At 45.7% G+C, this 17,244-nt stretch overlaps 2 protein-coding genes across 2 annotated transcripts; both read left to right on the top strand.

Annotated features, from left to right (window-relative positions):
- The first annotated feature begins 1,218 nt into the window (after positions 1–1,218).
- Positions 1,219–16,646, top strand: LOC306824897 (prosaposin receptor GPR37-like). The gene is made up of 3 exons (XM_079345305.1): positions 1,219–1,285; positions 11,546–12,678; positions 15,116–16,646. Exons 2-3 carry the CDS (start codon positions 11,770–11,772, stop codon positions 15,953–15,955), a joined length of 1,749 nt encoding a protein of 582 aa, XP_079201431.1. The 5' UTR covers positions 1,219–1,285; positions 11,546–11,769; the 3' UTR covers positions 15,956–16,646.
- Positions 2,638–5,786, top strand: LOC306825797 (protection of telomeres protein 1-like; the record flags this gene model as incomplete). Its single annotated transcript, XM_079346753.1, has 7 exons — positions 2,638–3,455; positions 3,563–3,762; positions 3,846–3,981; positions 4,086–4,159; positions 4,490–4,584; positions 4,980–5,085; positions 5,405–5,786. 7 exons carry the CDS (start codon positions 2,638–2,640, stop codon positions 5,533–5,535), a joined length of 1,560 nt encoding a protein of 519 aa, XP_079202879.1. The 3' UTR covers positions 5,536–5,786.
- Positions 16,647–17,244: the final 598 nt, after the last annotated feature.

Below are 17,244 nucleotides of genomic sequence, written 5' to 3' on the forward strand. Positions count from 1 at the left end.
GGCACATGAGGACCCATACAGGGGAGAAACCCTTCAAATGTTCAGTTTGTGAAAAAAGATTCACCCTGAATCAATATCTGAAGACCCACATGACAGTTCACTCAGGAGAGAAACCATTTAGCTGTTCAGTTTGTGGTAAAAGATTTACACTAAATGGACAATTGAGGCGACACTCAGCAGCTCACTCAGAAGAGAAACCATTTAGCTGTTCAGTTTGTGGTAAAAGATTTACACACAATGGAAGCCTGAAGTCCCACATGGCAGTTCACTCAGGAGAGAAACCATTTAGCTGTTCAATTTGTGGTAAAAGATTTACACACAATGGAAGCCTGAAGTCCCACATGGCAGTTCACTCAGGAGAGAAACCATTTAGCTGTTCAATTTGTGGTAAAAGATTTAGACGAAATTCACATTTGAAATCCCACATGTCAGTTCACTCAGGAGAGAAACCATTTAGCTGTTCAGTTTGTGGTAAAAGATTTACACTAAATAGAAATCTGAAGGACCACATGGCAGGTCACACAGGAGAGAAACCATTTAGCTGTTCAGTTTGCGGTAAAAGATTTACGCAAAACAGAGATCTGACGCGACACTCTACAGTTCACTCAGGAGAGAAACCATTTAGCTGTTCAGTTTGTGGTAAAAGATTTACACGAAGTGATACTATGAAACACCACCTGGCATCTCACACATGAGAGAGACCATTGAGTTGTTCATATTTTTATAAAAACGGTCTCTCAACGTGATTGTTCCAGACGTCACATGCTTGTTTGTGAAAGAAGGAAAATTCTAAATGTCTGTAATGCCAATTAATTCCTGTAGGAATCTATCAGAAAAGGTCAGACACATCTTAACGATGGTCAGATAAAAAAAACACATAACAGACTCCAAAATACGTCTTCTTCAGTTTGATGTTTTCAGCAGACAAAGTCACATGATTAAATAAGTTCTGCATTCTGAAACAGTTTTAAAAAAATGATTTACAAATATTTTGTATTTGTTTTGCTTCGTATGTACAAAAAAACTTTGTTCCAAACATAAAATAAAGTCTTTTCTTTCTTTGGTTGTGTTTTGTAAATTGGTCTTGATATTTACTGACCCGCTCACAGAGTGCTTTATGAAATATTTCAGCTGCTCTGTTTGTGAAAAAACATTTCCAAGAGAAGAGATACACAGAAGATAGTCCTTACATGTGTTCCCTCTGCAGTACAGGATTTGCAAACAAAATGGAGCTCTGAGACAACCTTTGGATGTTCATGCAGCCAGGGGCAGCCGTGGATCACTGGTAGGTTTATCCCCAGCTCCTGCAGCCACATGTCAAAGTCTTATTGGTTAAGCCACATCCATGCCCTGATGACCTCCACACCCAACGACTGAAATTCAATATTTTGATATGAACCAGACCTCCACACGTACATTTGGTTCACATAACACATGGTGGGGACATGAAATCAGGGCTTACAGTATTGTAAGTATTTAAATAATGTATTTTTTTGTACTGGGAATTTACTTAAACTATTAAAGAAAAACTGCCAGTCTCTTCATCTCACTGATAAACAAAAAAAAGTTTACTTATTTTAGTTTAGAATCACACAGTTCTCACAATCATAGAGGTTTCTGCTGGAGAGAAAGTGGTTTAGTCACTGGGTTCACTTCTCATGACGTTTTAGCTTCTAACTCAGTCTGAAGGTTTCTCTCCTGTATTTCTATTTCAGACGTCCAAGATGTGTTGAGCTGCTAGCGTGGAAATACCCCATTTCCTGATATCACTGTTTCACAATAAAAGTCTGTCATCGACATTTAAACTTGGAACTTGTATTGTGAAGACCTTGCCAAATATAGAATGTGTTTATTATCGATTTGGAGATGTTTCAACGTTTTGTGTATTTGGGAGGCCGAAGTGGGAAATGATTTAACCCTTTGAGGTGACTTTTTCACGTTAACCTAAATATTGGTGTGGACATTTCAGCCATCCTTTGAGATTTGTTTGGACATCATACGGTCCATACGCAAATCTACGCCTATGACTATGACACAGCTGACGTTTCTGTCTCGTTCTGGTTTACACTGTTTAAGTGCAAGTTTAGCGTTTACCAAACCGAACAGTTCTGAACCAAACCGGACCGCTTGGTGGAAACGGGGCTAAATAAAACTCTGCAGCTGGTGGAGTGTTACGTCTCTGTTATCTGTTTGGTTTGATGGATCTGCGACGACCAACACTTCCAACAGACAGACGCCGGCGTGTGAGCTGGACTCACAAATGTCCTTGAGCTTTAGAGAAAGTTTAATGTCTCAGGTGACCCGTACGACGTACTCCACTAAGGTCACTGAGTTTTCGACGAAGGTCAGGACGCTGTTTGAAACGTGTACTCGGTGTTTTCAGAGAAGCTCAGCTGGAATTCCAGATCTGTGCCGAGTTTCTACAAGTTGGTCGTCAAGTGAAATCGCCTCCATGTTGAGATCTTCTTTACAGCAGATAATTAATTCTTTTGTCTTGGCTACATTATCTTCTACCTGACTCAGCAGCGCTGTGTGAGAGAGCAGAATTCTTGGAGGGATTCTGTAAAGCCTTCATCCCCTGAGCTTCTGGGCAAACAGATAACCCCGCGCGCTGTGCGTAAAAGCGCCGCGCAAAACATGCCAGAAGCTTTAAGCGCGAATGTCAACAAGCCAGAAGAAGCGCTGAGGGGTGGATGCCCTCCAGGGGAAATCCTTAAAGCAACCCCTCATGGACCCACATGTAGCCCCGAGAGGAGCAGAAACAACCGGCATCAGAGACGGAGCACAGTACCCGGGAGGTCGAAGCGCAGCGAGCCACCCAAGGACTCACGGGAAGCTCTGCCTGCAGCCATGGCGCAAGAACAAGAGGCCGAGTTCCCCCTCACACTGAACACCAGTGACTACGAGGAGGAGTACTCACTTCCGGACTTTCCGGGTTTAACACCGTTCACCCCGGTGGACACGCGGCCCAGGCGGAAGCAGGTGAAGAACCCCTTCTATCCGGTCACTGCGGAGTCTTACGGCGCGTATGCGATCACGATCTTCGCCGCCGTCATCTTCAGCGTGGGGATCATCGGGAACGTGTCGGTCATGTGCATCGTGTGTCACAACTACTACATGAGGAGCATCTCCAACTCGCTGCTGGCCAACCTCGCGCTCTGGGACTTCGTCGTCATCTTCTTCTGCCTGCCGCTCGTGGTGTTCCGCGAGCTCACCAAGAACTGGCTGCTGGGGGAGTTCTCGTGCAGGATCATCCCTTACCTGGAGGTGAGTGGGGGGGGGGGGTATTGTGTCACAGAGAGAACCTGCGGTCATGACCTGCAGCCCGTGACCTTGTCCCAGCTGAAGCGGTCTGCAGCGGGTCCGGTCCAACACGTCAGAGTCCAGCTGAGGTCGTACGAGCCGCTCAGACTCCACCAGGCTCTGAAACTCTACTGCAGCAAGTGCAGAAGCATGTAGGCTGTTTTAGTTCTAAACTTCAGGATGTGGCTCGCTCTCTGTCTCAGTCAGTGTGGACTCTTCACGTCTGCTCTCTCTCTCTGACCCCGCGCGGGGATTTCAGGCAGGAGGTCCCGGACCTTGAAGTGGTCGCAGGTCTCTTTTCTGAGGCGTGCAGGAACTCTGGACCTTTGAACCCCCCGTCGTGGGCGCTCTCAGGGCGGGTCGATGCCCCCGGGGATTCCCCGAATCGAAGCCTGGCTGTTCACCTGTCCACCCAGCTCGTATCTGAGGGGAAATCTACGGAGCTCATCTTCCTCGGGGGTGAGGTCGCCTCCACAATAAAAAAATTTATTAAAAAAAGTTTAATCTGAAATCAGTGAGTAAGAGACGTTCTGGGGTTGCAGGTTCAACTCTGGAGGAAACGAGCTGCCTGGCGTCCAGCTTTCAGAATATCGTCCCTGTGATGTCATTGGGAGGTCAGATGGCTTTGCTCGACCTGTCGGCACCGTTCCTGTTCAGAGGCAGGAAGAGATACTACGGGTACAGATGACTTTTTAAAGGACCAATCAGTGAGCTTCCTCTCTGATCTGTGAGCCGAGGATCAACGTTTCCTGTGTGTGTGTGTGTGTGTGTGTGTGTTTCAGGTGTCAGCGGTGCTCCGAGGTCGCAGTGAGGGAACCGTGTGCCGCAGCGATCGTCGAGAAGGTCGTAGCAGAAGGTGAGACGTAACGAAGCTCCTCCGCCACGACCTCACATCAACCGTGTCGACCAATTTACATCTTTGTGTTGAGGCGTTCTGGAAGCATGGCGAGCAGAGAAAACAACCGGGGATCACACACACACACACACTGACATCTAAACACACACGCAGCGCTGCTCCGCCAATCCGTGAGAAACTGATGAGATGTCGAACAGTTTTTACACATTTCACGCAGGACTACTTCTTCAAGTTCCACAAAAACTCGTTTTCTCTTTGTTTTTAAATTGTTTTACATTTATTTACATTTGATGAATAAACTCACCACACGTCACCGTCTGTGTTCTGCAGCTCTCGGCGTGCAGCTGCTGCAGTTCGTCCTGCTGATGAAGCTCGAGCTGCAGGACTCGACGGACACGCTGGACGTCTTCCTTTGGAGAGACGCTGTGAGTTTTCTCATCACCATCAGAATCCAAAGCTCAGCATGCATCAAATTAATCAGTATTAAAGAAAAGAAAAAGAAGAGGCGAATGTGAAAGTGCTTGAACGTGCTTTACCTCTGAGTGCCAGCAGGGGGCGACTCGACCAGCTGCAGAAAAAAAACAGAAATCTATAAAAGTCTTTAAAAGAGACATTTAACAACGTTGGTCCAAATATGGTCGCTTCTGGGTCACGTGACATTAGAGGTGGCGTAAAGACGCCGTCCAGAAGCTGCTCCAGTTTAACGGGTCAGAATCAGCGCTTGGACCCCTTCGGGCCCTCGCCGTTCATTTTAGTCTTCGTCTGTCCCGTGCGAGCTCTCTGAGCAGAGATGATGTCAGCGCTTTGTTTCCACATTCAGGAGGAGTTCTTCGGCGTGGCAGCAGAAGACGCCGCGGCCAATCAGGAGGCTCAGAACAGCATCCGTCAAACGATGAGCTTCCTCTGTCCAGCGGGGGGCGCCACGGGTAAGTATTTTAAATATATTCATCTGTAAAAAGAAAACACAGAGGAGTGCTAAGTTCAACACACACACAAGAAGGATAGAGCCTCGTCAGTTAGTTGCTATGGCAACCCCAAACCTGGAGCTCGACACACAGTGAAGGTAACAACGTGACCTCCAGGAAAGAGAAAAGGGAAAATATGACAGAGCGGCCTTAATAGAGTGTGACTGGTCGTCTGTCTGTATATATCAGCCGCCCTTGGATTGGCTGGCGAGCAGTCCAGGGGTTTAGCCCCGCCCCCTCATCCCATCTTTCACAGCCTCAGGTGTGTTTGTGTCCTCAGGTGAGCGGCGTCCGTGGATGGATTTGTGTCTGGCGGCATACGAAGCAGAGAACCGCATGTGTTATCAGATCTGTCAGACCGTCTTCACCGAACCCGCCTCGTCAACACGCAGCAACCCGAACCCGGCCTGAAACACCTGCAGCTTAGAAAAAACCACGAGTCGCTCACACCAGCTTTGACCTTTATTTAAACATATTCCTGAAAACAAACATTCATGTATATATTTCTTTAGATGTATAAAACTGAGTGTGTGTTTGAAAACGTTCTTTGAGCGACTCTTTTATTTAAACGTCATGTGTGTTGTGTATTTGTGTTCTTGGCATGTTTATGTTTGTATTTTTGAGGTTTGTACATGTAAATAAAACTTTCTTTATATAGTTTACTTTTTATCATTTGTGTCACAAATTACTTTAATTACACACAACACACACATCTAGTCCTTGCAGCTCACAGAGGAAACAGAAGGGTTGAGTATCTGCTGTGTTATTGCGCCCTCTGCTGGTCAGATGAACTTCATAAAAACTTCTAATGAACTGGCTCTCCTGTGACGATGAAACGCTGAGTGATAACTTTATTATCCACTTTGAGCAAGGGTGTAGGTTTGACTTTGACTTTGGTGGGGACATGAAATCAGGACTTACAGTATTTTAAGTATTTCAAGTATGTATTATTTTGTACTGGGAATTTACTTAAACTATCAAAGTTTCATCTCACTGATAAACAAAACAACGTGTACTTGTTTTAGTTTAGAATCACACAGTTCTCACAATCATAGAGGTTTCTGCTGGAAAGAAAGTGGTTTAGTCACTGGGTTCACTTCTCAGGACGTTTTAGCTTCTAACTCAGTCTGAAGGTTTCTCTCCTGTATTTCTATTTCAGACGTCCAAGATGTGTTGAGCTGCTAGCGGTGAAAAAAACCCATTTCCTGATATCACTGTTTCACAATAAAAGTATGTCATCGACGTTTAAACTTTTATTGTGAAGACCTTGCCGGATATAGAATGTGTTTATTATCGATTGGGAGATGTTTCAACTGTTTGTGTGTTTGGGAGGCGTTGCCGAAGTGGGAGATGATTTCAGCCATCGTTTGAGATTGGTATGGACATCATACGCAAATCTACGCTTATGTCGGTACGGCGCGTATTTTGCGGCGTTTCCATACACTAATCCCGGGAAAGTTTCCCAAATAACGGATTTATTTTGGGACCCTTCCGTTGGGGTGCCAAGAATACATACCAAGAATATAGAGCCGAACCGAAAAGGTGGAGCTAAACACTGCAGTCCGCTGATTGGTCGAAAGATTCGTCACTTCCTGTTTGACAACAATAAGCCAAACCCCGCCGTGTTTAAACCACAGACGGTGATCGTCTACGTCTGTTTATTTCTCCTCGAGGCACACAGCCTTCACTGAAACAAAGCTTGATTAAGTTTTGTGATAAAGATCCACATGCTAAAGACAAAGTGGATGAACCGCTTGATGTCTTCCAGCGTTTTTCTCCTTTTGTTGAGTTTATTAGTTAGCGGTTAGCTGTTAGCTGTTAGCGGTTAGCTGTTAGCTGTTAGCGGTTAGCTGTTAGCGGTTAGCTGTTAGCGGTTAGCTGCTATCATACATAGCATACGGCTTACACGTGGGTGGCTGAGGAAACAAACAGGATCAGGCTTAATCGAACCAAACTGTACTGATCCGTACTGGACTGCTATGTGGAAAGGGGGCTTTTATTACACATCTATGTTTAAGGTAACCATGGTAACGGCTCAGCAATGTCAGTTTGAAATATAAACGGAGTTTTGAAGAGAGAAGTTGCCACGATTTTTCTAAAATGTCTGAAGTTGAGTTGCTGAGAGCTTTCACCGAGCAGAGACTGTCTGCAGCTGCTGAAGAGATTCTGGAGCAGTTTGAAAGAACAAAAGCAGAATATGAGGAGGAAATCCGTCGATTAAAACGGGAAATGAAGCAACAACTTCACCTGCTGGATGCTGCTTTCAACCCTAGAGTCTGCCTCCACAGATTAGGTTTGTTTTGGTTTTTTATGCTTTTTTATTTCCAGTCAAATGTGAACATAACCTGTTTGTTTGATTTTGATTCTGTCACTCATGACTCCGCCCACTGAGACATCTCGTGCATACCCTGTATAAAGTAGTGCTATCAGTGGTTTCATCTGATTAGTAAATTCAGATTTATAGAACTTTATACATTTCACTGTTTTCACAGATGTGCAGCAGCTGGTGGTGAGTCAAGACGAGGTTTCCCCTGAGCAGCAGGATCTGAGCCCTAGACTGGATCAGAGCGAGCCACCAAACTCAGCACAAATTAAAGATGAAGAGAAGGAACTGTGGGGCAGACAGGAAGGAGAGCAGCTTCAAGGGCCAGAGGAGTTTGATATCAGCATGTTAACATTCCAACTTGTCCCTGTGAAGAAGGAAGAAGAAGATGAAGAGAAACCTCAGTCCTCACAGCTTCATGAAAACCAAAGTGAAGAGAGCAGAGACACACAGCATATAAAAACAGAAGCTGATGGAGAGGACTGTGGAGGAGCAGAACCAGGCAGAGACTTTAATCCAGACAGTCATTTACAGCCAGATACTCCTGACAAGACTTCCGACTTTTCTGAATCTGATACTGATGACAGTGGTGATTGGGAGGAGAGAGATGAACCTCAGGAAGGTTTAAAACTTCTGCCAAACAACGACATAGCAGAATCTCCTGACAACACTTCACTCTCTGAATCAAAGACAAATGACACAAGGTGGGCTTTGGAGGGCTCCAGGAATCCTCAGGAAGATTTAAACCCTGTGCAAAACAAAGATGTACCTGTGAGTAATGTGATATGTAATACAGCTAAAATATCAGTCAGCTCCTCTGAATGTGCTACAAGCTCCGGACAAAAGAAACCAAAAAAACAAAAAGGAATCCAAACAGGAGTGAAACTTTTGAATTGCAAAAAAATCAGCTGTTCACTTTGTAAAAAATTTTTTTCTTGCCAATCAGCTGTTGTTAAACACATGAGGACCCACACAGGGGAGAAACCCTTCAAGTGTTCAGTTTGTGGTAAAACATTTCCAATAAAAGGAAATCTGAGGCGACACTCGGCAGTTCACTCAGGAGAGAAACCATTTAGCTGTTCAGTTTGTGGTAAAAGATTTACAGAAAATGGACATCTGAAACGACACTCTGCAGTTCACTCAGGAGAGAAACCATATAGCTGTTCAGTTTGTGGTAAAAGATTTACAGATAATGGACATCTGAAGTCCCACATGGTAGTTCACTCAGGAGAGAAACCATTTAGCTGTTCAGTTTGTGGTAAAAGATTTAGACAAAATGGAAGTCTGGAGACCCACATGGCAGTTCACACAGGAGAGAAACCATTTAGCTGTTCAGTTTGTGGTAAAACATTTACACTAAAAGGAAATCTGAGGCGACACTCGGCAGTACACACATGAGAGAGACCATTGAGTTTTTCATATTTTTACAAAAATGGTCTCTCAATGTGATTGTTCTGGACGTCACATGCTTGTTTGTAAAAGAAGGAAAATTCAAAATGTCTGTAATGCCAATTAATTCCTGTAGGAATCTATCAGAAAAGGTCACACATCTTAACGATGGTCAGATAAATAAACGCATAACAGACTCCAAAATACGTCTTTAGTTTGATGTTTTCAGCAGATAGTCACATGATTAAATAAATTCTGCATTCTGAAACAGTTATTCAAAAATGTACAAATATGTTGTATTTGTTTTGCTTTATATGTAAAAAAAAAAACTTTGTTCCAAACATAAAATAAAGTCTTATTTGCAATATTTCTTTCGTTGTGTTTTGTAAATTGGTCTTGATATTTACTGACCCGCTCAGAGTGCTTTATGAAATATTTCAGCTGCTCTGTTTGTGAAAAAACATTTCCAAGAGAAGAGATACACAGAAGATAGTCCTTACATGTGTTCCCTCTGCAGTACAGGATGTGCAAACTAAATGGAGCTCTGAGACAACCCTTGGATGTTCATGCAGCCGTGGATCACTGGTAGGTTTATCCCCAGCTCCTGCAGCCACATGTCAAAGTCTCCTTGGTTAAGCCACAACCATGCCCTGATGACCTCCAGACACAACTACTGAAATTCAATATTTTCATATGAACCAGACCTCTTCACACATGTACATTTGGTTCACATAACACATGGTGGGGACATGAAATCAGGGCTTACAGTATTGTAAGTATTTAAATAATGTATTTTTTTGTACTGGGAATTTACTTAAACTATTAAAGAAAAACTGCCAGTCTCTTCATCTCACTGATAAACAAAAAAAAGTTTGTTGTTTTAGTTTAGAATCACACAGTTCTCACAATCATAGAGGTTTCTGCTGGAGAGAAAGTGGTTTAGTCACTGGGTTCACTTCTCAGGACGTTTTAGCTTCTAACTCAGTCTGAAGGTTTCTCTCCTGTATTTCTATTTCAGACGTCGAAGATGTGTTGAGCTGCTAGCGTGGAAATATCCCATTTCCTGATATCACTGTTTCACAATAAAAGTCTGTCATCGACGTTTAAACTTAGAACTTTTATTGTGAAGACCTTGCCGAATATAGAATGTGTTTATTATCGATTGGGAGATGTTTCAGCGGTTTGTGTATTTGGGAGGCGTTGCCGAAGTGGGAAATGATTTAACCCTTTGAGGTGACTTTTTCACGTTAACCTAAATATTGGTGTGGCCATTTCAGCCATCCTTTGAGATTTGTTTGGACATCATACGGTCCATACGCAAATCTACGCCTATGACTATGACACAGCTGACGTTTCTGTCTCGTTCTGGTTTACACTGTTTAAGTGCAAGTTTAGCGTTTACCAAACCGAACAGTTCTGAACCAAACCGGACCGCTTGGTGGAAACAGGGCTAAATAAAACTGCAGCCGGTGGAGTGTTACATCTCTGTTATCTGTTTGGTTTGATGGATCTGCGACGACCAACACTTCCAACAGACAGACGCCGGTGTGTGAGCTGGACTCACAAATGTCCTTGAGCTTTAGAGAAAGTTTAATGTCTCAGGTGACCCGTACGACGGACTCCACTAAGGTCACTGAGTTTTCTACGAAGGTCAGGACGCTGTTTGAAACGTATACTCGGTGTTTTCAGAGAAGCTCAGCTGGAATTCCAGATCTGTGCCGAGTTTCTACAAGTTGGTCGTCAAGTGAAACCGCCTCCATGTTGAGATCTTCTTCACAGCAGATGATTAATTCTTTTGTCTTGGCTACATTAACTTCTACCTGACTGACTCGTGTGGCATCATGTCTGCAGGTCCTTTTGTGTGGGACAAACAGCCATGTCTAAAAACCTCCTCATGATGAGAAAAGTCCGTCCTCCGTCTGCTCCACGTGTACCTGTACTGGCGTAATACCAACACTTACCACCAGAGGGCCAACTAGACTAACATTTACTCTGACAGAACTTTGAAAACAATGGAACCTTTACTCCAGTTTATTTCTTTAACTTTTACCAAACTGCAGAAGAATTCTGGGAAATGTAGTGATATATTCATTAACGTGTAAGAGCACATTATACTAATACATCAAAACAACAATTATTAGATGTTTATTTAGACTTAATTTCTGGAACCAAAATAGAATCTTCTTAAACTATATATTTTAATCTTAGTGCTTTAGAAATGTCTGTAAAATGAAAAATAATCTCGATGGTTTAATCCTCACAGTAAGCCCGTGCAGATAACAGTGGAGTGTTATTCGTACAGTTTATTATCGGATCAGAGCACGTTTGACAGATGACTCCCCCATCACACTCCCCCGCCTTCTCTCCTCTTCCTCCGCCTCTCGGGTGCTCTTGTCTCCCTCAGATGGAGCTCAGCGTCTCCACGGGCAGCTTTTCCCTGCGCTCCCTCTCGGCCTCCGCGCGCTCCGGGGCGTGCTGAGCGTGCACAACTTGACGGGACGGAGGTGGATCAGCCCGGGATTTGAGTCAACGCTTTTAATTTGATTTCCAACCCCGGCTCTGGTGAATCTGAAGAGTCGCCTCAGTTTCCGAGCCCAGTTAAAGGACACACTTACTCATCCTCTCTCTCTCTCTCTCTCTCTCTCTCTCTCTCTCTCTCTCTCTCTCTCTCTCTCTCTCTCTCTCTCTCTCTTTCGGTGATGCATCCAGACTGGAGCCGCTCCAGAACGCACCCGAACCGGACAGGTGCACTTCGAGGATTTCGAGAAAGGTTTTTGCGCACAAAGATTAAGGAAAACTAATATTTTCTGGAACTTTTTAAGTGGACATTTTCACATCTTTTGGACTGATTTTTTTTTTTTAGCACCAGTAATGGGTCCATCATTTTGGAAAACAGGCCAGTTTGATCTCACGGGTTAAAACAGAACCACAAGATGCTGCTTCCATTCTCGAGGTTACTGTGTTTGTGGCTCTGCAGTGAAGCCGTGGTCAGTCAGCTCCACTGGCACAAAACAAAGACGACTGTCAGCCCTCATTATGAATCCGACCCCGCTGAATGGAATGCGCAGAGCCGGGTATGGCGCACAGTTATAGCGGAGGACAATGGGGGGACGCGCAGTGTGAGAGAGCAGAATTCTTGGAGGGATACTGTTGCGCCTTCATCCCCTGAGCTTCTGGGCAAACAGATAACCCCGCGCGCTGTGCGTAAAAGCGTACCAGATGCTTTACGCACGAATGTCAACAAGCCAGAAGAACCGCTGAGGGGTGGATGCCCTCCAGGGGAAATCCTTAAAGCAACTCCTCATGGACCCACATGTAGCCCCGAGAGGAGCGGAAACAACCGGCATCAGAGACGGAACACAGTACCCGGGAGGTCGAAGCGCAGCGAGCCACCCAAGGACTCACAGGAAGCTCTGCCTGCAGCCATGGCGCAAGAACAAGAGGCAGAGTTCCCCCTCACACTGAACACCAGTGACTACGAGGAGGAGTACTCACTTCCGGACTTTCCGGGTTTAACACCGTTCACCCCGGTGGACACGCGGCCCAGACGGAAGCAGGTGAAGAACCCCTTCTATCCGGTCACTGCGGAGTCTTACGGCGCGTACGCGATCACGATCTTCGCCGCCGTCATCTTCAGCGTGGGGATCATCGGGAACGTGTCGGTCATGTGCATCGTGTGTCACAACTACTACATGAGGAGCATCTCCAACTCGCTGCTGGCCAACCTCGCGCTCTGGGACTTCGTCGTCATCTTCTTCTGCCTGCCGCTCGTGGTGTTCCACGAGCTCACCAAGAACTGGCTGCTGGGGGAGTTCTCGTGCAGGATCATCCCCTACCTGGAGGTGAGTGTGTGTGTGTGTGTTCGGGGGGGGGGGGGGGGGGGCACAGACATACACACAGTTCAGGTGAGAGCGGGTCTGACAGATGTTATATGGAGCACCTCCCATGACGTCATTTGACAGGCAAACCCTCCCAGATTAACAAAGAGGTTAAGATTTATTTTCAAGCCTTTAATCCCTCCACTCCTCCATTAAAACATCGCTCCCTGATGTGTCTTTAATGTGGACATAATCATCCAGTTCATCGTTCTCCATGTGAAGTTAGAGTTTTATATCAAAACAACATTTCAAGTAAATTATCACCAAATCCCTCCTGCTGGAAAGAAGCAACACAAAGAGCAAAGTTTGTTTTATAAAGAAGATCAAGACTGAGCGCTCCTTATTTGATTCATTTTAGTGGTGCTGTGATTTATTATAGAAGTGGGTCCTTTACCTGCAGAAATAGAAGGTTTCGGGTGGATGTTAAATTCTAACATCTGGGACCGTATGGAGTAGCTCCCCCCGAGAACGCCTCCTCCTTCTGCTGCATGTTCAAACGTTCAGCAGAGGAGGAGAGGAGCTCCTTCAGGAGACTTTACCCAAAAGCCAGCGAGATAATGACCTCCATCGCAACGAAGCACAACATCATTCAGAGGATGACTCTTTAAACATTACAAGAAACACGTGACTTTAAGGACAGACGGCCATCTTGCTCACCTCATCATGCTCAGGTGAAAAGATGGAAGCTGACTGAAGCCTTCACACCAGAAGTTTCTGTGCAGTTTCAAATCTCTAATCTGTTTACCTGGGGAGTCGGCCTCGCAGTTAGGGGCGCCTTAAAACCGCCTTTTTTATTTTTTTACAGCTCAGCGTTCATTCCTGACAAATCTTCTTCTGCATGGTAACAGGTCACCTCTTAGTGTAAAAAAAAAGGGGGGGGGGGGGGGGGTTAAATCAGGTTTAATGACGCCTAATGTGAGGGGTCTTTAATCTGATCAGGGTCACATCAGGCAGCAGAGAGCAGGCCGACACCTGCTGACCAATCAGAGTGAAGATCAGGATTAATGGGAGGCTGAGATTAAGGAAAGACGACCCCCCTCTGATCAGCCGTCATCAGAGGGAAACACGGAGGGGCTGAGATTAGATTATTGTGCCCTTCTTTTGCACGATTGTTCTGGTTCTGTCCGTCCTGGTCTGGTCCCTCATGTCCCTCTTAAAGGTATAGTAGACCCCCAAAAACCTGCATCCTTTCCAAAGCCAGCGGTGCACAGACTTCAGGACTCTGAGCTCCAGGTCAGCTGACATCTTGGGAGATAAAAATGGAGCCTCGCTGTGAGCCAGACTTCATCAGCACCTCACATCAGCGTTTGACCTCACGCGAGCTCTCGTGGCTTAAAGAGAGAAAATCCTCACAAAGTTGGAAAAACATGTGAAGTCTTTAACCTGAACAACTTTGGAGGAAAATGTGGACGTCTGAGGACTTTATTTCATTTTTAAAAAAAGATCCTGTCGTCAGAAGCAAGAGAGAAATGATTCTCTCACCCGGTCACGAGTTGATGTAAAAATCAAGAAAATGAGCCTTGAGTTTTTCTGCCTTGCTTTTGCACAGTTGTCCTGCTTCTGCTCGTCCTGCACAGAGCGAATGTTTTCACTCCCTGTGAATGCCAAAACACTTGTGAATGTAAAGACCGGCTGAGAGGTCAGATTTAATCTTCTTAGGAGCTGCAGCTCTCTTTGTTTGATGACCTACATGACAAGAATCTTCTGATTTTATCGAACGAAGAACTCCAAGTTAACACTTTCTCTTACGGGCTGCAGACAGAAGGTTTGAATCAAACAACATCTGTTTCTCTGACAGATGGGAAGTGAGGCTATGAGAATAAAACAGGGACAGCAAATTATGATGAGTCAGCAAGATCTCAGAGAAGAAGTCTGAACAATAACTTTGGAAATGATGACTCATCGTGTTTAAGAGAGACATTATAGAGGCTCATGTGTCGATCCAAAACGGCAAAAAGAACATGACATCAGGCAACACACACACACACACACATAACTGGTGACACAGAGCAGAGGGCTGCGTGTCTGCACCACCTGATGTCAGAGCCCTCCTCTTTAATGACAGAGGTCACTCTGAGGTCACGATGGATGTGGAAATTCTTCAAGTCTTAAATGCATGCTCATGAAATGTTTCCCCCTCTGCTTCTTTTCTGGGATCTCTCCACGAGGTGACTTTCTGCAGAAGCGTGACAATTACCAAACACTGATGGGACGTTTCGGCCTGCAGCCTTTCTTTAGTGACATTAAAGGAAGTGATTTGATTTCTTAAAGCTAACTAAAAAAAAAAATCATCTCGGACTCTAGAAGTGATTGACCATCTTTCCGAAGGACGCTGCAAAATCCAGCGTGCCCAAGTCGATAAAAATATATGAATCTGTGACTTGTTCTGTTTGGTTCGCAGGTGGCTTCCCTCGGGGTCACGACCTTCACCCTCTGCGCCCTGTGCATCGACCGTTTCCGAGCAGCCAGCAACGTGCAGATGTACTACGAGATGATCGAGAACTGGGCGTCCACCACGGCCAAGCTGGCGGTCATCTGGGTGGGCGCTCTGCTGCTAGCGCTGCCCGAGCTGTTGATCCGACAGCTGGTCACCGAGGACGAGGACCGGCCCGATGTGACGCCGTGTGAGCGCTGCGTCGTGCGAATCTCCACCGACCTTCCTGACACGCTCTACGTCCTGGGACTCACGTACGACGGCGCCCGCCTCTGGTGGTACTTCGGCTGCTACTTCTGCCTGCCGACGCTGTTCACCATTCTCAGCTCGCTCGTCACCGCGCGCAAAATTCGCCAAGCGGAGCGGGCGTGCGTCCGCGGCAGCAAGAAGCAAATTCAGTTGGAGAGCCAGATGAACTGCGCCGTGGTGGCGCTGGCCATCCTCTACGGATTCTGCATCATCCCAGAGAACATCTGCAACATCGTCAGTGCGTACATGGCGGCCGGCGTTCCCCGCCGAACCCTGGACATCCTGAACCTGATCAGCCAGCTGCTGCTCTTCTGTAAGTCTGCGGTGACGCCGGTGCTGCTGTTCAGCCTGTGTCAGCCGTTCACCCGAGCCTTCCTCGACTGTTGCTGCTGCTGCTGCGAAGAGTGCGGCCCGCCCCGCTCTCCGACCACGGCCACCAGCGGCGTCGACAACGAGTGCACCACCACGGAGCTCGAGCTGTCGCCGTTCAGCACCATCTGCAGGGAGGCGTCCACCTCCGCCTCCACGGGGTACGCCGCCGTGGGGACGCACTGCTGAGAGACGCTGTGGAAAAAAATCGATGTTTACAGACAGACCGAAGGCGGAACTGTTTGTCCATTCACTGTTTACAGAATATGAAGGAACACAGTGAGTATCCGTTAGACCCTTTTCCATTAACTCACCAGTATTTCACTGAAAACACACACACTGTACCTGACAGAAGCGAGGAGCAGACTTTGACCCTGAGAAGACGCTCCGCTTTGAAACGCTTTATTCTAAGTTGTCGTAATTTTTAGAGAAGAAACTTTGAATCAGAAAACTTTATTCTCCTCGAAGGTCGAACGACTCAACAGGCCACTGCTACAAGAAGTCTACGCGTTCCTGTAGATTTCTTTAGTTAGAGATATTTAGTTGTTCCATGATATGTAAAATGACTCGATGCTTAACAGGAGACATAGAGACCATTTTAAGGACAGTTAAGTGTTACCCTGTTTGGGTGAGGGTAAGAAATAATCCTGCACTCCGGCTGCCGTCAGCACCTGAACTTTGTATATTCTTTTATTTTTTACTTTGTGTGAATGAGTCTGAGAGGAAAACTGTAATATATTGGAAAAGTCTGATAATGCTGTGTGGTGTAAATCTGTTCTGGATGCTCGTCTTCGCTCAGTATAACGTGATTATGTTTTGTTTTTGGTTTTTTTAGCCACGAGAGATGTGTCACTTGAATTAAAACATATTTTAAAGTAGATTCCTTTTTGAAACAGGTGGTTTTTTATTCATGCTAAATCACACACTGTAAATATTAACCTGAGTGACGTCAGCCGTCTGATCCTGCAGGGGGCGCTGGAGGCTCGTCAGCAGCAGCCGCCGTGCTGGAAATGCTGTCTCAGGCTAACTTTGAGTCAAGCTAACGACAGGCTGAGAGTTGCAGCTGAGGCGGGATTTAAACCTCCTGACGAACTGTTACATCCCGCCCACCTGTCAATCAAGTCAGCGACACGTATTCATTATAAAATCACAACAGAGCCGTTTTTTTTTAAAAAGTTCCAGAAAAAGAAAAATGTATATTTTTCGTTATTGTCCCTGCAGGTAAATTGATTTGCAGTTGGAAGCATCAATACTAATGACTACATAAATACATAAACGCTCCGTAAAGATCATCCTTTAACCCCTCGATGCCCAGTGTCGCTAATTTGCATCAAACCGTTTCCGCTCTAAATGCAGCCAATATGGCGTCCGTATTCCTCCACTGCCGGTTGATGCATTTTCAATACAAACCTAGGAACCTTTAGCAAGCACTAGTTTGTCATCGGACCAGTCGGAGACAGAACAACATCTGTGTGATC

Source organism: Symphodus melops, assembly GCF_947650265.1.
Source record: "Symphodus melops genome assembly, chromosome: 6".
NCBI classification, from domain to species: domain Eukaryota; kingdom Metazoa; phylum Chordata; class Actinopteri; order Labriformes; family Labridae; genus Symphodus; species Symphodus melops.